We start from the raw sequence: 24,448 nt of genomic DNA on the forward strand, positions 1-24,448 counted from the left end.
TTGCGATATTTCTTTCTTCTATTTCACATACATCCTTCAATATTTTGTAGCAAAATAACTTATCCTGAATGGAAAATTGATAATAAAACATATCTTGTCATGTTTTGCATTTGCCCTTGTCCCCTTGTTTTGCTAGACATGGGTATTTGGCGTTTAAAAAATATAAATAGTGAGGATGCTACACATGAGAACCTGCTCTGTCACGACATATTCCACGGATTTTGTCATTGTAAGTAAGCAGGATACTTTGATAGGAGTGTTTCACTTAATTTGCCAAACATAGAGCCTAGATTTCTCTACTCACCTTGAATGATGCTTTTGAATGAACATTGTTTCTCTTTTCAATTGAAAGGTTTGAAATGAATTGAACACCTCGTAAACACAGTCATGAAGTAAACACTTATATTACCGCAATATAGGTGTTCCCTGAGCCATCCAAGTATTATCTTTTCGCGTCGTCTGCTTGAAAGGACCCACGTGAGTAACAGCGCCCTCTATTAAAAGAGTAGCTTCCCTTGAAGCATGCTGCGTAAACGGACCAACGTACCACAATCGATCGCAATATTTCCAACTTTTGCCAATGTATTGTAATTTGCTGAATGAAATGTTAGATGTGACGAATCCCGTCGGTATCCTCTCTCAGTCTGTTGTATATGTTCAGTCAAAATGGTCAGTGAATGTGCTAGATCTATTATATTTCAAAATTAAAAATAAAGTTAATATTTTGAGTTCGAACAGGATTATTGTATTATGCCAAAATTAATATTTGTGTCACATTGTAATCAACAAATATTTGTTTATGTTTTAATGCAAAAGTGTGGATAATACAACAGTGTGTATAATGCAACAGTGTACATGATACTAACTGTATGTAATGCAACAGTGTACATGATACTAACTGTATATAATACAACTGTACATGATACAAACTGTACATAATGCAACAGTGTACATGATACAAACTGTATATAATGCAACAGTGTACATTATACAAACTGTATATAATACAACAGTGTACATGATACAAACTTTATATAATGCAACAGTGTACATGATACAAACTGTATATAATACAACAGTGTACATGATACAAACTGTATATAATGCAACAGTGTACATGATACAAACTGTATATAATGCAACAGTGTACATGATACTAACTATATGATACAACAGTGTACATGATACAAACTGTACATAATGCAACAGTGTACATGATACAAACTGTACATAATGCAACAGTGTACATGATACAAACTGTACATTATGCAACAGTGTACATGATACAAACTGTATATAATACAACAGTGTACATGATACAAACTGTATATAATGCAACAGTGTACATGATACAAACTGTACATAATACAACAGTGTACATGATACAAACTGTACATAATGCAACAGTGTACATGATACAAACTATATAAGACCCGTGAAGATTCCGGGGTAGAATAGGTCTTCAGCAACCAATGCTTGCCGTAAAAGGTGACTATGCTTGTCGTAAAAGGCGACTAACGGGATCGGGTGGTCAGGCTCACTGACTTGGTTGATGCATGTCATCGATCCCAATTGCATGGATCGATGCTCATGATGTATATCACTGGATTGTCTGGTCCAGACTCGATTATTTACAGACCACCGTCATATAGCTGGAATATTGCTGAGTGCGGCGTAAAACAACAAACCAAACCCCCCCAAAAAAACTGTATATAATGCAACAGTGTACATGATACAAACTGTATATAATACAACAGTGTACATGATACAAACTGTATATAATACAACAGTGTACATGATACAAACTGTATATAATACAACAGTGTACATGATACAAACTGTATATAATACAGCAGTGTACATGATACAAACTGTATATAATACAACAGTGTACATGATACAAACTGTATATAATACAGCAGTGTACATGATACAAACTGTATATAATGCAACAGTGAACATGATACAAACTGTATATAATGCAACAGTGTACATGATACAAACTGTATATAATACAACAGTGTACATGATACAAACTGTATATAATGCAACAATGAACATGATACAAACTGTATATAATGCAACAGTGTACATAATACAAACTGTATATAATGCAACAGTGTACATGACACAAACTGTATATAATGCAACAGTGTACATGACGCAAACTACATAATGCAACAGTGTACATGATACAAACTGTACATAATGCAACAGTGTACATGATACAAACTGTATGTAATGCAACAGTGTACATGATACAAACTGTACATAATGCAACAGTGTACATTTTATACAATGAGCCTGCTGATGTTTTTTTGTTGAATGGTACTTTGAGCTTAAGATATTAGGTCGATTTAGATCTTGTACAATTTATTGGTTACTATTATAATTGCATATGTCTGAATTTTACCAGTTTTTTGTTGTTTCGTATAATTCTTGATTGAGCAACTCAAAAGGCATTTTCCAAAGGCAAGAGAGTTAACTGACTTTAAAAGTCCAGTTTCCACCCTTGCCGAACTAGGCTGGAATTACTGGACTCGATCATAGCGCCACCAGTGGCTATTACCAGTTATGTCCCTTCTAAGCCTCTCCTATGGACCAATCAGATTCCACCTCTCGTATCACTTGCGTTTGCTTCACACAAAATGGTGGCGCCCAGTCAGGACGATCTGATCAATAATCAAGATCTATACTGTGATAAAACGGGTCTTACATCGCGAAATGCATCAAATCACGTGAGCACCTTGATTAAAAACATGAAAAGATTTGGAAAATATCTGCTGACAACAAGTTGGCGGTGCACATGCTTCGCAAATCCTGCAATCGATCGAAATCTACACGACAGTTCAGAACCGGATTTCGATTTCGTTGCGAGATTTTGATTGGACTATGCATAGACTCGTTAGTCCAGCCAAAATGTTACTCAATAATTCCTGCCTAGTTCGGCAAGGGTGGAAACTGGACTTTTATAGTCAGTTACCTCTCTTGCCTCGGGAAGATGCTCAAAAGGTCTTAATTTAACGACTGACAATACTTTCAGATATCTCATTTTATGTTAACAATTCAGAGGTCATTGTTTGACAAAACCAAGAGCTGATCACGATTGAAGGTAACGTAAAGGCAACACCGATGACATTCCTACAGATGATGTTACGCTTGACGTTCATATCCAGCCTGTACATCCTCCAGGTGGTAGCCAATCAGTTTTCACCGCACCTCTTCCCCCAGGCTGGACCCTACTTTGAGGGCTGGTACATGAGACTCCTGGATGTCCAGTCTGGGCGAAGCATCGGCCTCCTGTTTGGTCATGTGCTTCCAGAGACAACCAACTTGACCGTTCCAGTAGTAGCAGTTTCCATCCTGTACAGTGAAGGGTGCACCACCTGCAAATTAATGTCCTACAATGGTTTCTTCAACAGATCACAGGTATGTTTGTATGTATGGTGGCTAAAATTGTTTGGCAATATGTTAAATCCTAAGTACCACTTTAAAGTTCTGTGCCGCGCTTTACTAAATATTAAATGCGAGTGTACATACGCATCATTATGGCTGATAATTGAGGTTTGAGGTAACGATGGCCATAAATTGAAAAACAATTCAGTTTTTGGTCCATGTTTCTTAACAAAATATAGAAATTAAGATTTTGACTTTGCAGAGTGGGAGGGAGTATTGCAATCATGTTCACTGTTAGTAGTGTCCCCAATCACCATAGTACATTTTTCAAGATGGCAGCACTTCCGGTTCCTCCTTCCTCTCTCTTCCATGCATGCCCCCATCTGATTTCCGTCACATCCCATCCAATCTCATTAGAATCAGATGTTTGTTCTCATTACCACTAAACATACATCTGAGGTCATCCCATTTTATGTCACGTCAGAAGACCTTTTGTGAACTTTGACCGACCAATGAAACGACTAACAGGAAGCTGACATTGGGCAATCAGAAAGCATCTTTCTCTAACTATACTGCACTCCATGCTTGACCATGATTTGAAGACATTTTTACAAAATTCTTGATTAAAAATTTGAAAACTGAACAAAAGAACATTCTGGAATGTCTAATAGATGGCAGAGCTTGTATGGCAGTACTTCCCATTAGCTATGAAAAGAATCTTCCAACCAAGCTTTTATTGCATTGAAGGGAGATACGGACGAATATTTTGACGAAATCAGTAGTACAGCACGTAACTGTCATTCGGAATACTCCCTGTTATCTTTTCAAGGTTGCATTATTAGAAAACACATTTCAACCGTCACTTTCCGATCTGGTTAGCAACGCTCTGATTGGTCGGATGAAAGGTCTGGCGTGACCCATAAGTGATGTGCTCAGATTTCTTTTTAGCCGTAGCAAGTACTAAAATCTGATTTTAATGAGATTGGATTTGATGTTACAGAAATCAGGTGGGGGTACATGCATGGAGGAGAGAGGAAGGAGGGGGCGAGGGTGGGACACTCCAGTTCTGGGAGTTCAAAGCCACAACAGACGTGTGCACAGCTGCTTGTCCTGGTGGAACAACAAACCTTTAGTGAATTTTCCACGACGGTTAGCCTATTAGAATATTGACAATTCTGACCTCTCAAGGGGTAGTCCACCAGTAGTATTTCTTTAGAATCCCAGAAAATTGAAGCCATCAACCTGGAACAGACTTCTGACTTCAATGTTGTTTAGTCTTTGGCTGACAGTAGTAAACCCAAGCCTCATCCATGGTTACAAATTGTTCCTCAAAATCTGCTGGGTCTGCTTCAAAATGGCGTAAATTTTACAAGAGATCATGAACCTGGTGTATTTCTGATCAGGAGTCGGATGCCTTGGGACCCAGTGTGCTGAAACATTTGTCATGCCCAGTTCATTCCTCAGAATGTTTTCAAAATGCTCTCATGAGAGATGCAAGTCACATTGGCTATGTGACTTTAGGTGAGTTGTGTTGATCATCCATAATCATATGTACTTTATTAGCATCTTCCATAGTGGTGGCAGTTAAAGCTCTTCCTGATCTTGTATCTGAATGCAAATGAAGTCATTTTTCAACTGCCTTGTTTTGAAAGAAAAGGTTAGTCTTCAGCAAACTGTCTTACCATGCAGATGTGTGCCAACCTGTTTGTGTGGACTTGAAGGAATGCAATATGACTATACAAAGGTTTGTCTGATATGGAGAGGTTCCTTGGGAAGGTGAGAGGATTGAACAAAAGAGAAAACCTGTATACAGATATTGCTCCCTTATGGTGGCTCGGTGTCATTCTGGGCACATCACCAAAGATGTCGACAATCATGTCAAAGGGACCCATATTCTGACCTCACTTCCAGACACCTGTGTTGAACAACAGCTTGGACAGTATGTCAAAGCATGCATTGTCAACATGGAGCCCAGTCATCTCCCAGGACAACATTGGGAGTGTGTATTGTTTTGCACCAGGCATCATTGCAACATAGGATTCCTCATTCTCGTCAAGCCTGGTGTGTACCATCTCTATGTGTTGGTCCATCATGCCAGTGGATGGTATCCTCATGCTACCACAGTCAGTGTTGGGCTCATGTGGAACTGGTTTCAGGCTCAGTCTGCACTCACTAGAAGAAACCAGTACGCAAAATGGGCAACCCTTCATGGTGCATGTTCTTACTACTGTCATGGTGACTGATTTACGACACCCATTGTCTGAAGAACATTTGATTGCAAAGGCTCATTACCCTGGAGCCATGACATCTATATGCCTTGAAACATTTAATTGCTGTTATTTATAAGATGCTAATCCTAATTGTTAATCCCCAGTTTTGTGTACATCTGCCATCCTGAACAGGATGTGCAAGCATGTCACTGATGATTTACTGTTTACATTTATATTTATTTACTTACTAAATGTCAGGTGACCTTGGCTATATAAGCCTTGGTCCAGAAAAGAGAGATAGAGAAAAGAAAAGGAGAGGAAGAAGAAAAAAAGGAGAGGAGGGGGAAAAAAAGGTCTTACCCTTAGCCTAGCTAGGGTTAGGCTGGGTGCTTCCGGGGCACCTAGACAACAACCACTACCACTATGTGCTGACCTGACACATAGTGTCTTTTGTATGTATATATCTACATGTATAAAGTAAAACTGTATATACCGCAAGCCATCGTCCCCAAGTTGTCACTTCCTACTGAGAACCATACGTCGGACCGCCACGCGTTGTTAATTTGGTGGAGCTATCGGGTATGACAGACTTCTTAGTCTGTCCTTTCCTGTACCTCTTTGCAGCAAGGCATATGGTTCACAAAACTGTAGGAAGTGACAGTCTCTTATTAAAAGGATATACTACCTTCCTGGAGGCCAATCACCAAGAACGAAGAAATGGCCTTTAACAAGATTGAAGAAAGAACAAGAACCTCTCCAATCAAGAACAAGTTCTCCGATCCCAAACCTTCCCTGCTCGAATATCTTAGCAACACTGCTAAGACTTCCCCTTCAAGATGTCGTTCCTGCACATGACCTAAGAAAAGAAGTATACACGCCTATCCCACAGAGACCCGACCCCAGCCATCTTCATGCAGACCCTGCACAATACAGAAACCGCCTCACTGGCACCTACAAGATGGACACTGTGTACAAGATACCTCATTGGGACTTACTAATTTGTGTTTACTTACATGGACTTAATCAAGGATATATATTGTGTGACTGTTGAAAAGTGCAACCAGGTATGTTTAATCAAAGCCAGTATATTAATGCCAAAATGTGTCTTTCCAAAATTCAGTTTTGTATGTGTGCAATATACTCCAAATTACATCTTTAGTCAAGCTAGATCTTTGAAGTTATTGTGTAGGGAATCTTTTAAATGTCTCCAGGCCACGCCAGACATATAGTTGCAGCTAGGGCCCAGACAAACCTAAGCTGTAGGGTTATTGAGTCACACCTCTAAGCTCGACTCGTAATTTCAAAAATCTAAACGACAAAATTTGTCATTTGTTACAAGTAATTAATGTGCACAGTTTGGTACAAAATTAAAATGTATTGTCTAGGACTTTGAATTCAGATTAGGGATATTATTGAGTCAGCCACCCCCACACATATGTTTATTGTATGTCAGTATTGAGTAATTAACAGCACAGCAGTATTCAGCATTTCAGAGTTTTGATGTCGTAATTAAGGATTTTTTTTCTTGGGCATCGCACCCACAATATCTGGGCAAGCTCCGTCAAAGACACGGGAAGAGCACCCATTGTACTTAAAAGGGCAATAGTACCCACAAGTACCGTTTGAGTCACGCGGTAAAGCTAGACTCCTGGTGTCAAATTTCTTTATGCGAAATATTTGCTGAGATGTTTACTTTGTACTTTTTATGACATTACTCATTATCATTATTCGGTACTGAGTTGCACCGCCAAGCCAGACTCCTGAATTCAAAGAACCTTCAGTGATATATTTATTGAATCTGTGCAAAGCAGTAATTACCTTGTAGTGAAATTGCACATTACAAAGATCACTTGGTTAGTTTTCAAACTGGCACTAATTCAAATTGGCTATATGATCACTTTCATACCGCCATTGCATAGATATATTTGTTGCATAAGGATTTCATGTAACTGATTTTGTTCACATTTGCATGGTTGTTTTCGTTGGTGAAAAAAACTCACACATATCAATTTGGACTCATATAAGCTTGGGGTCCAAGCTTCACGTAACGGAGGGAAGTTGTCATGGTGACTGATTTACGACACCCATTGTCTGAAGAACATTTGATTGCAAAGGCTCATTACCCTGGAGCCATGACATCTATATGCCTTGAAACATTTAATTGCTGTTATTTATAAGATGCTAATCCTAATTGTTAATCCCCAGTTTTGTGTACATCTGCCATCCTGAACAGGATGTGCAAGCATGTCACTGATGATTTACTGTTTACATTTATATTTATTACTTACTAAATGTCAGGTGACCTTGGCTATATAAGCCTTGGTCCAGAGAGAGAGATTGAGAGAAGGAGAGAAGGGGTTTGACTCTCTTACCAAGCAGACCTCTCTCCCTCAGCCCAGAGTGTGTACCGACTCTCTGTGGCACCCTCAGTTATTATCTAAGTATATTGTAAATTGTTAATTGTTCTTGTAAATAAAATTGTGATTAGTCTCCTGTGACTCTGGCTCTTTGCTGACTAATTCCCCAAGAAAACCAGCACGTCATTTGGAAGGTATTGTTCACCCAGAACAGTTCCATGATAATTCACACACAAAACTCTATCTTAGACCTGTTATGGTTGCATGTTAAGTTTCTCGTTATATTTCTTCTGTAACTTCTCATAGTTTGTATACAAAAGACCTTGGATGCCACATTATGACAATGTTGTCATTTCTTGCAATGTGAAAAGTTTTTCTTTTGGGAGAGATGGTTGCTACTCCGAAGGTCATTTGACTGTGAGAGAGCATCTCACATCATTGCTGTCCAACACCATCGTCGTGAGGCAAAGGAGTTAACTGACTATAAAAGTCCAGTTTCCACACTTCCCGAATTAGGCTGGAATTTCTGCATTATATTTTGGCTGGCATAACAGGCTATGCATAGTCCAACCACAAATCGTGTAACAAAATCGTCATCTGTGCAGATTTCGGTTAATTACAGGATTTGCAAAACAAGTGTATCGTCAACCCACCATTCACAGATGTTTTCCAAATCTTTATGTTTTTAATCAACTTGCTCCAGTGATTTGATGTACTTTGTGAGGAAGACCCTTTTAGTTACATTATATCTTGATTGGGCACTTCCATTTTGTTTGAAGAGAATGCAAGTGATATGAGGTGGAATCTGATTGGTCAGTAGGAGGAATATAGAAGGGACATAACTCACGATAGACACTGGTGGCTCTACGATCAAGCCACAAGATTCCAGACTAGTTTGGCAAGGGTAGGAATTGGACTTATAGTCAGCTAAATCCCTTGCCTCTTGAAGATGGCCCAACACTGCAATAAATGCAGCAGGACTTTCAGTATTGTGTTGCTCCTACTTCAGAGTGCTTTTGGCATAGACTGGTAGGCAGCATCTTTATTTCCATGGAGGTGGGGTATTGATGGTGGTGTTGTCTTAACTGACAGTAAAGAGCTAAAGCAGTCATCCCTTTATTATATGGTGATGCACCCTCAGAAAGGTGTTTCTCAGACCTGTTGAAGCACAAGATATGAAGACAGAACAGGCTGGCATCTGCCCTCAGTCAACCTGGGTGCCTCCAGCAGCAGCACCACCACCACCCCACCAAAACCCCCAGAGTATCAAAGAATTGGGGAGGTATCATTTTTACTCAGTGCTACAGAGTGAATCCCTCAAGTCGGTTCCACTTTGTCCTGTGAGGGAGTATTATGAAAGAATCAACAATGACTGCACAACAGTGCTTGCACCAGCCAATTCTTTTTCCGAAGCAAGGACCTTGCATGCAGCAGACTGTAAAAACATATTCCCTACCACTCTTCCAGTGGCTCTCTTTAGGGCTACCCCAATCGTAACCCAGTGCTTGAAACTCCAGTTTGTTTGCATTGTTAATAATGTGTAGCTGCTCCTTGGTGCTGTTTTCCAGCTTGCCCCAACGCCCTGACCCAACATACCCCAACATTACCTTTTTTTACTCTCTCCTCTGTGCATGGGCCACCAACCGATGATGTCATTTCCTGAGAGATTCTGCCACAAAAACGGTGCATTCGGTCATGTGATCTCATGTGCTGTCATATTGCAGTGACATAGCGTCTTTTCCAAGATGGCAGCACTTCCGGGTGTTGTGTGTTCAAGCATGCACCGGAATGGAAGTGCCACCATCTTGGAAAATGTGCTGTGGTGATGGGGAACACTACTACTGTTTACCAATTGCTACCTGACTCTAGGCAATCTTTAATATTTCAGAGAAACTTCCATCAGTTTAAACCACACTGCCCACAGGGCAACTAAGTACAGAAATGTGTAATTGTTGATTTTCACAACGACCAACTACAACTGCAAATGCAACATGATTGTTTCAGATGAATATTACAGTTCATGGATTTCCGGTTTCTAAGAACCCCGATGACATTTCGCCGGCAGTTTTTGAATGGATAACTGGACAAAATATCACCTTCAATGTACAAGAAAATAGGACACATTTCAGCTTCCAGACAGAGGGCGCCATTTTCCGAGGGATAGTATCTTCTCCCATCCCATGGGGTCCCAATGGGAAGGGTCCAGAGGGCTGGCTTGAACATCTGCCCCTCCCTCTCCACTGGTTCGTATACAGTCTTCGGTCGAGGGTCGAGTGGTATGAGTTTAGTGTACCCCATCTTGGCCTCCGGGTGACCGGAAGGAGTGCAGTGGCTCACATGGAGAAGAACTGGGGCAAGGCGTTTCCTCCTGCCTGGATCTGGACACAGGGGGTGAACCCAGCTTCAAACGTAAGTCTTTCACTGTCAGGAGGAATTGTCAGAGATGTTATAACCGTTACAGCCTATTTGATTGGCTACAGGAATCCTGCTAAACAACTAATGCTGGACTACACGCCTGTTGATAGTAGAGTTGAAAGTAGACACGATGGGTGTGCAGGCTACGTAAATTTGACAGCGATCGGGTTGGTACACACTTTGCACATCTACATCAGCAGCAACACAAAAGCCTTCAGTGACTGTTTATATGGACCTGAGACGACAGGGTTCCGCCGGGCATGTGTTGAGAGCTACAGTGCCACTGCAGACATCTTGGTGTTCAAAAAGGGCATGCTGATGGATAAACAACACATCTCTCACTATGCCATGGAGTTTGGAGGCAAATATGTTTGTAATGAGAAATGTGGCACTTAATGCACTTAATGCACTTAATGCACTTAATCCATACATGTAGTTGAGAACTGGTTAGTAAGAACAGTTTCCAACATAAAAAAGGTTTATTCACCAAATAACTAAAATAGTGGTTTGTCTGTATACATCCAGGAAGTTCTAGCCTGTAACCATAACATAAGGCTATAGAACATCAAATGGAAGGGTCCTTCTTTCTTGGAGAAGAGTTCTACTGTAAAGATGGACCATATGTTGGAGGGTGAGGAGATCAAGTTCAAGGCTAACATTCTAAAACATTCTATCAATGTGGTTTACTCAACATACGGAGCCACATATGGATTTAAAGGTCACTCTGGTCTGACAAGAAGTATCATGTGAGTGTGCCAAGTTAAGTTTCAGTGAAGACAATAATAAGTTCATTTGTCTCCTTAGCATTGACATATATTCGCCAGGTGTGATGTATTTTGTAAAAATGTCATATAGTTGGACAAGGGAGATCCTGTGTAAATGATTTTTTATGCCTCATTTACTATTTCTTGTACAAAATATATTTCTCAATATGACAAGCCATGATGTTTGTTATCGATTTTTCATTCTGGGTGTGAGGACACATTGAGACAGCCAGGCCCTCATTCTGGGTGTGATGACACATTGAGACAGCCAGGCACTCATTCTGGGTGTGATGACACATTGAGACAGCCAGGCCCTCATTCTGGGTGTGATGACACATTGAGACAGCCAGGCCCTCATTCTGGGTGTGAGGACACATTGAGACAGCCAGGCCCTCATTCTGGGTGTGATGACACATTGAGACAGCCAGGCCCTCATTCTGGGTGTGATGACACATTGAGACAGCCAGGCCCTCATTCTGGGTGTGATGACACATTGAGACTGCCAGGCCCTCATTCTGGGTGTGAGGACACATTGAGACAGCCAGGCCCTCATTCTGGGTGTGATGACACATTGAGACAGCCAGGCCCTCATTCTGGGTGTGATGACACATTGAGACAGCCAGGCCCTGATTCTGGGTGTGAGGACACATTGAGACTGCCAGGCCCTGATTCTGGGTGTGATGACACATTGAGACAGCCAGGCCCTCATTCTGGGTGTGATGACACATTGAGACAGCCAGGCACTCATTCTGGGTGTGATGACACATTGAGACAGCCAGGCACTCATTCTGGGTGTGAGGACACATTGAGACTGCCAGGCCCTGATTCTGGGTGTGATGACACATTGAGACAGCCAGGCCCTGATTCTGGGTGTGATGACACATTGAGACAGCCAGGCCCTCATTCTGGGTGTGAGGACACATTGAGACAGCCAGGCCCTCATTCTGGGTGTGAGGACACATTGAGACAGCCAGGCACTCATTCTGGGTGTGATGACACATTGAGACAGCCAGGCCCTCATTCTGGGTGTGAGGACACATTGAGACTGCCAGGCCCTCATTCTGGGTGTGAGGACACATTGAGACAGCCAGGCACTCATTCTGGGTGTGATGACACATTGAGACTGCCAGGCCCTCATTCTGGGTGTGATGACACATTGAGACAGCCAGGCCCTCATTCTGGGTGTGATGACACATTGAGACAGCCAGGCCCTCATTCTGGGTGTGAGGACACATTGAGACAGCCAGGCCCTGATTCTGGGTGTGAGGACACATTGAGACTGCCAGGCCCTCATTCTGGGTGTGATGACACATTGAGACAGCCAGGCCCTCATTCTGGGTGTGAGGACACATTGAGACAGCCAGGCCCTCATTCTGGGTGTGATGACACATTGAGACAGCCAGGCCCTCATTCTGGGTGTGATGACACATTGAGACTGCCAGGCCCTGATTCTGGGTGTGATGACACATTGAGACAGCCAGGCCCTCATTCTGGGTGTGAGGACACATTGAGACAGCCAGGCACTCATTCTGGGTGTGAGGACACATTGAGACAGCCAGGCCCTCATTCTGGGTGTGAGGACACATTGAGACTGCCAGGCCCTGATTCTGGGTGTGATGACACATTGAGACAGCCAGGCCCTCATTCTGGGTGTGAGGACACATTGAGACTGCCAGGCCCTCATTCTGGGTGTGAGGACACATTGAGACAGCCAGGCCCTCATTCTGGGTGTGATGACACATTGAGACAGACAGGCCCTCATTCTGGGTGTGAGGACACATTGAGACAGCCAGGCACTCATTCTGGGTGTGATGACACATTGAGACTGCCAGGCCCTGATTCTGGGTGTGATGACACATTGAGACAGCCAGGCCCTCATTCTGGGTGTGAGGACACATTGAGACTGCCAGGCCCTGATTCTGGGTGTGATGACACATTGAGACAGCCAGGCCCTGATTCTGGGTGTGATGACACATTGAGACAGCCAGGCCCTGATTCTGGGTGTGATGACACATTGAGACTGCCAGGCCCTGATTCTGGGTGTGAGGACACATTGAGACAGCCAGGCACTCATTCTGGGTGTGATGACACATTGAGACTGCCAGGCCCTGATTCATGTTCCAACAGTACCTGGTAATCAAACTTCCAGTCTGGTGACAATGATCTGAGTAAAACAAAGTAAGAAAGATTGCACTGTTGAGAAGATTTTATTTCTGTGTAAAGATATGCTTTATACAATGTAACTGTCCTCAATGACAAATGGAGCATCAGAAATGAGAAACACAGGCAAGTATGTCAAATGATTCTGTCATAGGTCACAGGAAATGTTGTCCTTTTCAAAAGTCCCAAACTGAACTAGAAAGTTCCCCTACAAATAATGTGCATACCTTCTCTGGTGCCAGGCATGCTCCCTTTGTTATACATGCACATATCAGCAATACCTCAATGTTATATAATCTTGTACAACAAATGCTTTTAAAATGTAGAGGAGACATGATTCACTTACAGCTGTGTTTATTTACACAGGCAAACATCTCTGCCACACTGTATCAAACTGTTTCATGATTCTCCCCCAGAGAAATACCTGTAAGATCATTAATACATTAGGAAAAAGTATCAAATCAATAAATACAAATGAAGACATCCTGTGACACATAAAACATGACAATGCAATTGACATGTTTTGGCTTGTTCCATTATTGTAAGTATATTTGTACAGATTCAACCAATCTACACATTACATACATCTTACTCTGAACAAAAGGATGAAGACCTTCCTTGCCCCTTAGCAGCCCACCATTTGTAATGTATGATGGTATCCAGCAATAGTCAACATATAAGCAGCACTTGGGAGCTGTCCGCTGTATGTACAGGACCAGGCACACACTCTTCCCAACAGCTTCTACATACACATGCTGAGGCAAGACACCACCTGGATGTTCACTTGCTGTAGATGAGGCACCTGGTCATATCCACTTCCAGCTGAGAGATGATCTCTCAAGCTGGCAGAACAAAAGCACTGCTCCTGTCATTTTCTTGGTGTTCAGCGCTCATCGATGAGGGGAGTGGCATCTCCGCCATCTGGACTACTGTCCAGCATGGGACTAGGTGAGGGTCGCACACGGGGAGAACTATGAGAGCGAGGTGTTGTCGGCTTGCGGGAATCCTGCTTCCTCTTTGCCCACATCTCGGCTGCCTTGGCCCAATCAGTGGCAGCAGGGGTGGAGGGTGTGGGCCGTGGCGTCATCCGCTGCGTTGTCTGGCCGGGTGTGGTTCTGTGTTGGGGTGTACGTGCAGGAGTCCTGGGTGTAGTGGGTGGCCAGGCAGTGCGTGGTGTAGGGTTGTAGGAAGGTGTGTTGATGGGCTGCCCTCCTGGAGTAGTGGCTATCTGGCCATGGTAGGAGGGGGTTACAAGTGGAGTCATGCCCAGCGGTGTTGGTTGCTGGAACATACACAGATCATTATTCATTTTCATTCAAAGTCTTCTTTTTTTCCACTAAGAAAAAATCATCTTTTCTTTCTTTTTTTGTCATTAACAAAAATAAATACAATTTCCACCTTCAAAGATTAAAGTAACATTTCAATTTCATAACATTGTCCTTATGTTTTATACCAATTGAGAGTTCTATTCAATAATGTTAATGATATCAATTGTGGGATTGTCTGAGATCAGTTTATTTCCATTTTACAGTCCCAGAAATTTAGTAGTAGATTTTTATATATATACACTCTGCATTGGTATAACAACAACTTACCTGGTAACCAAATCCACCACTGTATGCACCGGCGAAGTTGCGGTTTGCCCCAAATTGTTGCGGTGTAGCATTGGCTACCTGTGCCAGTGTGTTGTAGATGTTGTTGGGGAGGACAGCTGCTGCTCGCTGGATAGTGGCGGGATCCACATCTGAAAGAGGAAGGATATGCTGGATGAGCAGTTCACTGAATTTTGCAACATTATCAAAATATTCATGTCTACAGCATTGTTGGTCATAATTAACAAGGAAGAACTACTCACTCTGAAGGTTGATGCTGGGCGTAGGGTAGGCTGAAGACACCATCGGGGTGCGTGAACTGGCTGGGGTGCCTGCAACAACACACAAGGCATAATGTAAAGGCTAAACGTCATGTAAACTGACTAAGGATGTGTTGTACATCAGTAAACTGAGGTTCATTCTTTCCTTGATATGCTTCACAATATCATTTCTTAATGTTCAGTTTATTGGGTGAATTCAAATAATGAATTGTATCACGTGTTTAAAGTTAAACACTTGCCAAATAACCGGAGCATGCGTTTTTGTTGAATGAGTAGATGTACCAGCATCTTGTTTTGTTCCATTTATGAACTTCATTTCATACACTTGGTGTTTCAAAATGTTCTGAATTCAAAATTTAGAATTATACAATATATCATGATTCATATCACAATACCACCTTGTTCATCATAAAATCTTGTGATTCACCTTCAACCTCCAATACCCATCCCTAATACCATTGTACAAAGCTATCTTAACGCTAAGGTGATCGTAACTCCCATCCCAAACAGAGACTTACGTTGTTTTGTACAACGGCACCATGTTGTACATGATGTGTAAACTATCATTGTCACAGATCAGTTCGTTTTGTTTTAATTCTCCAGTACAGTATGTGGTGCACCACATGAAATGGCCGTCTGTGTATAGATCTGTAATCTGTAAGTAAACTGAATCAGTCAGACCATGTGCTGGAAGAGGCATGGGCTCTCACCTGGAATGGGGTCTCTGAAGTGTTCCTTGAACCAGCGGATGAGAGAGTTGATGGAATGGAATATTTGTGTGCGGTACTTGAGACCCTCTGCTGTCACTGAGAAGTACTCATGACGGGGTTTGGTCCTGGGAAGGTAGGACAGCAGGAACTTACCAGGGTACTGCTTCGACACACTGAAGTAGTACGGAATTCTACCAAACAAAACAAGTAACAATGAGCAGAATGAAATACAAAAACAGGAAAGAAATTTCACCATTACCTGATGCTTATAAGATCTGACAAATAACTTCTCTGCATTGATATTTCTCTGCATGAAATTTTAATTGCCTAGGTTAGGCATTCTTTTTCTTGTTTATTTTACTGATCAGTAGATGAGACAAAAACTCAAAAATGTTATTTAACTAGACGTGTTGGCATGTACCATCAAAAACACCCCTCAACCGCCATTTCTTCAAAGCTTCTAAAGTCATGAAATACCACCATGTACTTCCAGTCCAAAACCAATACTTCCATAATGTCATTGTCACGTTCTGAGGCATGGTTTCCTCTACAGCCGTGAAGCTTTTAGATGTGCATGGTACACATATGGGTGGGCCCCCATCAGAGGTCAAGGTCATCTTTGAGGTTATTGTGATGCATGGTTGTATTAATTGCCAGTTACCGACTTCTAATTGTTAGGATCTTAATAGTGAGAGTGAGTATGGTTTTATGCCGCTTTTAGCAATATTCCAGGAATATCACGGCAGGGGACACCAGATCTGGGCTTCACACATTGTACCCATGTCGGGAATCAAACCCGGGTCTTCGGCGTGACAAGCCAACGCTTTAACCACTAGGCTACCCGACCGCCCCTAGGATCTTAATAAGAAATTCACATTACAATGTCTCACAACAACCTCAACACTGACCTTGACCTTTGGCTCGTGTTAAAGATCACAATACAGAGCAAACTATAACATGAGTTATTGTTATACCACATAATTACTGTATATCAAATATTTTATGATACTTGCAGAATGTCATAGCTGGATAAACAATCTAACTATGCCAAAATAAAAATGATATGTTATTCCCCACACCAAATACTTGCTGCATGTTAAAGTAAAGGCCAAAAGTGAAAATTTTACACCTGTTTAAAATTGGATCAGAATTCCGTGAGACGATTTTAGAAACACCATAGCTGAGATGATTCATGCTAAGTTTCAGCTCCATATGTCTTATAGTTGAAGCAGATATGTAAATATGAACAAGTTGAGAACAGTCAAATGAACACCAAGAAAACAAAAAACTGCCATTATGGTTTCTGGCGGAATATGATGAGAATCTGTCATTAAACAATCGAGAACACTGACTGACAAAGAACAACATGAATTACCATAAGCCCACTTGGACACTTGAGTCTTACTCAACACTGTTAGAGTGAACATAAGAATACAGGGATTCACCTGGATGGAGCCTTTTTCTTCTCTTCAATAAGTAACTTGTCAAGGATCTCTCGCTTGCCACCTTCAGCATCACGGTAGTACTTGAAGCCCACAATATCTCGCACATATGCTGCCATAGGTTGAATATGTCTTGCAATGATTTCATCCAGATCCTCAAATTCCTATTCATGCAATGATTTATATAATTGATATCGCTGTACCCGACAAGCAGTGCATCACCAGCCAAATCCCCAAGGGTACTCATAATGGTAATACCTACAAATTCTGGCATATCATCCACTGAAATTCAAGCTTTTTATTGGTTTTTCCTTTAGGTCAAGTATCCAAGGACATCAGTAGAAACACAAGATCACAGTTAATCTCCATCACCAGCTAAACATTTTCCGTCACTGAAAAAAGCAGTTGTATCTCTAAAGGACTTAAGTTTGGGATATTGTACAGATAATGTGTGGCCATAACTGTTGTAGAATATGCATTGAAAGAGTGTAGTGTTTCCACTCACCTCCTGTGCTATCCACAGTGAGCGCCCCAAGCTGAAGTCATTCTCCTTGCCCTCCTCACGAATGTCAATGTGTTGCATGATGTCGTCTGCAACCTTCCACGTGCAAGTCAAGTGGTTGGCTCCCTAGCCACATACATGCAATGATTAGGGTCATGTCACCAGATGCACATTGTCATCAATTAGACAATAGAATAGTAAGGGAGAATTACTGTTGGATATTTTACATTATCAATAAACAATAATGGATACCCCTATGATGCAGCATGAAATCTGGATTTATCTGGCTCTCTGGACATGCCTGATCTTTCCATTTTCAAGTTAACAGACCAGCAGATTTCCCTTAGTTACCTCTATTGACAAGAGTAGACGTGTCACGTGTTCAGCTCATCAGTTTTTAGAGATTTCCCAATGACAACAAAAGTGAATTCATACAGTTAATTCTTGTTTTAATTAATAACTTGATGAAACTACCAGCAGTGAATGTGCATGCATACCTTGCTGCTTGGCCTGATGATGACATCCCCTTGGTCCATGTTGACCATCAGCTTCTCACACTCCTTGTACCCAATATTGTGGAAAGATGGGTGAACTATCACACGCTTTATGTAGGCTGAAAGGCAACACACAATACATGAACAGTCAGAAAACAAATATCTAAAGAATCTGGACATAAGACTTCAGCAATTCTTTACCAACTGTATGAAAATAACAAAGGTGACATGATACACATGAGCTAATCAGTAACTGTCATTTCATGACAAACTACATGACAGCTAGTCACTCCATGACACAACATGACAGCTAGTCACTCCATGACACACAACATGACAGCTAGTCACTCCATGACACACAACGTGACAGCTAGTCACTCCATGACACACAACGTGACAGCTAGTCACTCCAAGACACACAACATGACAGCTAGTCACTCCATGACACACAACATGACAGCTAGTCACTCCATGACATTACAACATGGCAGCTAGTCACTCCATGACACACAACATGACAGCTAGTCACTCCATGACACACAACATGACACCTAGTCACTCCAAGACACACAACATGACAGCTAGTCACTCCATGACACACAACATGACAGCTAGTCACTCAATGACACACAACATGGCAGCTAGTCACTCAATGACACCTAGTCACTCCATGACACACTACATGACAGCTAGTCACTCCATGACACACAACATGACAGCTAGTCATTCCATGACACACAACGTGACAGCTAGTCACTCCAAGACACACAACATGACAGCTAGTCACTCCAAGACACACATGACAGCTAGTCACTCCATGACACACAACATGACAGCTAGTCACTCCAAGACACACCCCATGACACACAACATGACAGCTAGGCACTCAATGACACCTAGTCACTCCATGACACACAACATGACAGCTAGTCACTCCATGACACACAACATGACAGCTAGTCACTCCATGACACACAACATGACAGCTAGTCACTCCATGACACACAACATGACACCTAGTCACTCCATGACACACAACATGACAGCTAGTCACTCCATGACACACAACATGACAGCTAGTCACTCCATGACACACGACATGGCAGCTAGTCACTCAATGACACCTAGTCACTCCATGACACACAACATGACAGTTAGTCACTCCATGACATACAACATGACAGCTAGTCACTCCATGACACACGACATGATAGCTAGTCACTCCATGACATTACAACATGGCAGCTAGTCACTCCATGACACACGACATGATAGCTAGTCACTCCATGACATTACAACATGGCAGCTAGTCACTCCATTACACACAACATGACAGCTAGTCACTCCATGACACACAACATGACAGCTAGTCACTCCATGACACACAACATGACAGCTAGGCACTCATGACACACAACATGGCAGCTAGTCACTCCATGACACACAACATGACAGCTAGGCACTCATGACACACAACATGACAGCTAGTCACTCCATGACACACAACATGACAGCTAGGAACTCATGACACACAACATGGCAGCTAGTCACTCCATGACATACATAACAGCAAGTCAGCAACTGTTACTCCATGCCTGTTTTACTCACTCTGTCTGGCCTGTTGTTTCTTCTTCTCCTGCTCCTTCTCAATGTCCTTCTTCTCCACATCGCAGTCGTAGTACACATCCCGCTGAGGTCTACAAGATACAACACACTGCTAACACCTGTGCAGGATTACATTACTTTCCTAGTTATCTTAATCTCAGTCATTTTCTAAGATTTAATCACAAGAAGATGTTTACTAACTTCCAAGTGCCTTCCTTGTCGTGAAGATCTGAGGACTTGCAGGTCATGTCCACCTGGAACCTGTCGATGTCAATCTTTGTGATACGAGTGTGTATTGTCATCCCAACCTACAACACAATCACAACTATTTGGTCATGCATCTTTGTTTTGATATGGTGATCAAAGTATTTTGTAAAATAATTCACAATTGGGTAATTGACAAGCATTTCTTGAAATGAAACTGCACTAATGTGTACCTCCCCCAAATCAGACAGTGTGGAACTTTGATTTATTTCTGCATCATATTTTCTATCCTGACTATTGAAACGATGTAGAGCAACTTGCAGGGAAACCTCATTACCAGTCTTCTACAATCTGCTTGGAATGACTGCCAGCTCCTCATGTCCTGTGCAGGAGAGATTACTGGTTGGTGTAGTCTTCTACAAGTTTCCATTTTCAAGCTCACAAAAAGCAGGCAAGTTTTTTATTTTGATTGAACAGAGGACATCAATCAGCAAGTTTCATATCAGTTTTAACCTGTCACATGACCAGACCAACTAAGACTTGACCAAACTGACTGGCTATTATACTAAATATGTATGACACGATAAAAATAAATCAATATTTGTTAAAGTGAACATCTTGAAAAAAGGTCTTTGTAGAATGTGTTATTTTCTGTCACCAGGTTTGCTGAACGGCGAAGCCTGATATTTCATGTCAATAGCCCAATTATAGTTTAGCTCACCTTATTCTTTAAGTGGCATTTTAGAAACTGTAGTATCAACGAAGACAGTTGACTTTTCAACTCCTATATTCTTTCAATCTGATGTTTTGGTTCAGATGCTTTATCAAGCTTGATAAAGGTACTAGCATCTGTCTCATTTAGCTAACGTGGTACATTTGGATAATACATATTGACTGTTCACATTTATAATGCAACATGATCTGTTATATTCTAAGTAGGAGGACAGTCAGTGCAGTGACAGCATCAAGGTGTCCACCAATCCACAGTAGTTAGGGTCAGGTGTAACATTATTACATCCCATGGTCATCTAATTACCCTCAACCAGGATGAATGCTAATGTTAGCTGATCCACAGAGTTCCTCTAGATAACCCTGCTAGCCTTACCTGTACTCTCTCCTCTGGGTTTTTCACTTGCTTGTCACTGATCATCTTTGTAGGGATGAAGCCTGTCACAGAGTTGTCCAAGCGAGTCTTCACACCAACTGCCGCCCCTGGACAGTTCCCAGCATCAAAGTGACTCCAAACCTGCCAGGTGACGAGCTCAGTGTATGCACACAGACAACAACCAGTACCAGGACACCATACACTTTGGGCCAGCTCAGCTATTCATATTTTACCATCACAGAGCTTAAGAATTTTGGTTAAGCCACATGTTGGACACCTAATTATTGATAACACAACTGATTGAGTATAGTGATTATTATATATCTATGTGGTACCTCACTCAATTCTGGGAAGTCATCCTTCTGACAGAATGGGCACTGCCATAGTCCTGACTCGTCATTCCTGACAGGGTTGGCCTGATCCAACTGGTCACCTTGTGGGCGCTTATGGGCAATCCCCGTCACTGTGCACATCACCAGTTTACCTGACACACATACCAAAATTGTTGATGCAGTAGAACAAATTACTGACTCCACATCCTCAAGATTAGTACTGGATGTTTTCATCTTATTATATCAATCCAACGGTTTCAACTGAATGCTCATGACTATCACTTACTAAAGCTTACAATATCTGCTTACCAACATAGAATGTTTCTGGTGTTTCTTTAGTGATCATGTTGAATCTCTCTTCATTTGTGGGTGATCTGTATGGAGTTCGCAGGTCCTTGTAGCGTTGATTCAATTCCGCTCGGATGTCATACAGTGTAATGTGTTTGTCACCATAACCCTGGTAGCAAAATAAGAATCTGTGTTTCCTAAAACTTTCACATCAACATTTGACGTCAGCAATAGATACACCTGATAAAGCATATCATAAAAAGCTGCTTTAATAATAGGACAAATTCCATTCAACACGTGAATGCTGATAGTGCTACATCATTATTACTCATTGAATGGATCAATGTGCACTTGAATTTCATTCGCAGCTCCCTGGGGTGTATGAGGTGCAAGAAGGTTCACAGTCACACTGCCATCATATCCTACTGGGTACCCATTCCCTGCTGGTGCATATTTAGAAAAAAGTTACTTGCTTCAGGAGACACCACATATGGTTCAGTGTGGGGCAAAACGGAAACCCTCGAAACTATTACCCATCCTGCTACTCTCCGCAACCAATGTCAGCTAAAACTAAGTTAACTCAATCCTGAATTGTGACCTGAGTGCTGTTCACAGGCCTACATGCTACCACAACAACTATCTTTTGCAATGCTTCTCCACAACCTACCATACGGCTGACCACTGCCTTCTCTCTCTATCCTCTCACAAAACTAACCACTGGCTTCTCTCTCTACCTGTCACAGAACAAACAACTGCCACCTGTCTATCCTGTCACATAATCAACCGCTGCCTTCTCTCTATCCTGTCACAGAACAAACCACTGCTCCCTCTCTACCTGTCACAAAACTAACCACTGCCTTCTCTCTCTTTCCTGTCACAGAACTAACCACTGCCTTCTCTCTCTATACTGTCACAGAACTAACCACTTCCTTCTCTCTCTATCCTCTCACAAAACTAACCACTGCCTTCTCTCTCTATCTAGTCACAAAACTAACCACTGCCTTCTCTCTCTATCTAGTCACAAAACTAACCATTGCCTTCTCTCTCTATCTAGTCACAGAACTAACAACTGCCTTCTCTCTCTATCTAGTCACAGAACTAACCACTGCCTTCTCTCTCTACCCTGTCACAGAACTAACCACTTCCTTCTCTCTCTATCCTCTCACAAAACTAACCACTGCCTTCTCTCTCTACCTGTCACAGAACAAACAACTGCCACTTGTCTATCCTGTCACATAATCAACTGCTGCCTTCTCTCTATCCTGTCACAGAACAAACCACTGCTCCCTCTCTCTACCTGTCACAAAACTAACCACTGCCTTCTCTCTCTATCCTGTCCCAAAAATAACCACTGCCTTCTCTCTCTACCTGTCACAGAACTAACCACTGCCCCCTCTTTCTATCCTGTCACAGAACTAACCACTGCCTTCTCTCTCTTTCCTGTCATAGAACTAACCACTGCCTTCTCTCTCTATCTAGTCACAGAACTAACCACTGCCTTCTCCCTCTATCTAGACATAGAACTAACCACTGCCTTCTCTCTCTATCTAGTCACAGAACTAACCACTGCCTTCTCTCTCTATCTAGACACAGAACTAACCACTGCCTTCTCTATCCTGTCACAGAACTAACCACTGCCTTCTCTCTCTATCCTGTCCCAAAACTAACCACTGCCTTCTCTCTCTATCCTGTCCCAAAACTAACCACTGCCCCGTCTATGTAGTCACAGAACTAACCACTGCCTTCTCTCTCTATCCTGTCACAGAACTAACCACTGCCTTCTCTCTCTATCCTCTCACAAAACTAACCACTGCCTTCTCTCTCTATCCTGTCACAGAAAAAACCACTGCCACCTCTCTTTCCTGTCACAGAACTAACCACTGCCTTCTCTCTCTATCCTGTCAGATAACTAACCACTGCCTTCTCTCTCTATCATGTCCCAAAACTAACCACTGCCTTCTCTCTCTACCTGTCACAGAACTAACCACTGCCCCCTCTCTCTTATCTAGTCACAGAACAAACCACTGTTCCCTCTCTCTATCCTCTCAAAAAACTAACCACTGCCTTCTCTCTCTATCCTCTCAAAAAACTAACCACTGCCTTCTCTCTCTATCCTCTCACAAAACTAACCACTGCCTCCTCTCTCTATCCTCTCACAAAACTAACCACTGCCTTCTCTCTCTACCTGTCACAGAACAAACAACTGCCACCTGTCTATCCTGTCACATAATCAACTGCTGCCTTCTCTCTATCCTGTCACAGAACAAACCACTGCTCCCTCTCTACCTGTCACAAAACTAACCACTGCCTTCTCTCTCTTTCCTGTCACAGAACTAACCACTGCCTTCTCTCTCTATACTGTCAGAGAACTAACCACTGCCTTCTCTCTCTACCTGTCACATAACTAACCACTGTCTTCTCTCTCTATCTAGTCACAGAACTAACCACTGCCCCCTCTCTCTATCCTGTCACAGAACTAACCACTGCCTTCTCTCTCTATCTATCTCACAGAACTAACCACTGTTCCCTCTCTCTTTCCTTTCACAGAACAAACCACTGCTCCCTCGCTCTACCTGTCACAAAACTAACCA

General features: G+C 42.2%; 2 protein-coding genes across 5 annotated transcripts in view; one reads left to right on the forward strand and one right to left on the reverse strand.

The window, feature by feature from the left end:
* Positions 1–515: 515 nt before the first annotated feature.
* Positions 516–11,331, forward strand: LOC124125454. Of its 3 annotated transcripts, none has more exons than XM_046488770.2 (3): positions 516–669; positions 3,071–3,429; positions 9,968–11,331. In XM_046488770.2, the coding sequence occupies exons 2-3, from the start codon at positions 3,133–3,135 to the stop codon at positions 10,772–10,774; spliced, it is 1,104 nt and encodes a 367-aa protein (XP_046344726.1). In that variant the 5' UTR covers positions 516–669; positions 3,071–3,132; the 3' UTR covers positions 10,775–11,331. The 3 variants fall into 3 exon arrangements, with proteins under 3 accessions (XP_046344726.1, XP_046344727.1, XP_046344728.1); XM_046488771.2 differs by having other exon boundaries at positions 3,148–3,429; XM_046488772.2 differs by having other exon boundaries at positions 3,193–3,429.
* Positions 11,332–13,333: 2,002 nt separating this feature from the next.
* Positions 13,334–24,448, reverse strand: part of LOC124125456 (transcription elongation factor SPT6-like) — a 47,856-nt gene continuing 36,741 nt past the window's right edge. For both annotated transcript variants that reach the window (XM_048396106.1, XM_048396107.1), the window contains exons 27-38: positions 21,879–22,026; positions 21,573–21,721; positions 21,238–21,378; positions 20,130–20,236; positions 19,932–20,020; positions 18,327–18,442; positions 17,833–17,955; positions 17,331–17,491; positions 15,886–16,076; positions 15,158–15,226; positions 14,898–15,046; positions 13,334–14,584 (exon numbers count right to left, since the gene is read on the reverse strand). In XM_048396106.1, the coding sequence (XP_048252063.1) occupies positions 14,186–14,584; positions 14,898–15,046; positions 15,158–15,226; positions 15,886–16,076; positions 17,331–17,491; positions 17,833–17,955; positions 18,327–18,442; positions 19,932–20,020; positions 20,130–20,236; positions 21,238–21,378; positions 21,573–21,721; positions 21,879–22,026 (1,842 nt within the window). In that variant the 3' untranslated portion in view covers positions 13,334–14,185. The remainder of the gene's footprint in view (positions 14,585–14,897; positions 15,047–15,157; positions 15,227–15,885; positions 16,077–17,330; positions 17,492–17,832; positions 17,956–18,326; positions 18,443–19,931; positions 20,021–20,129; positions 20,237–21,237; positions 21,379–21,572; positions 21,722–21,878; positions 22,027–24,448) is intronic.

This window comes from Haliotis rufescens, unplaced genomic scaffold, assembly GCF_023055435.1.
Source record: "Haliotis rufescens isolate VD_foot unplaced genomic scaffold, xgHalRufe1.0.p SCAF_15, whole genome shotgun sequence".
Classification (NCBI taxonomy): domain Eukaryota; kingdom Metazoa; phylum Mollusca; class Gastropoda; order Lepetellida; family Haliotidae; genus Haliotis; species Haliotis rufescens.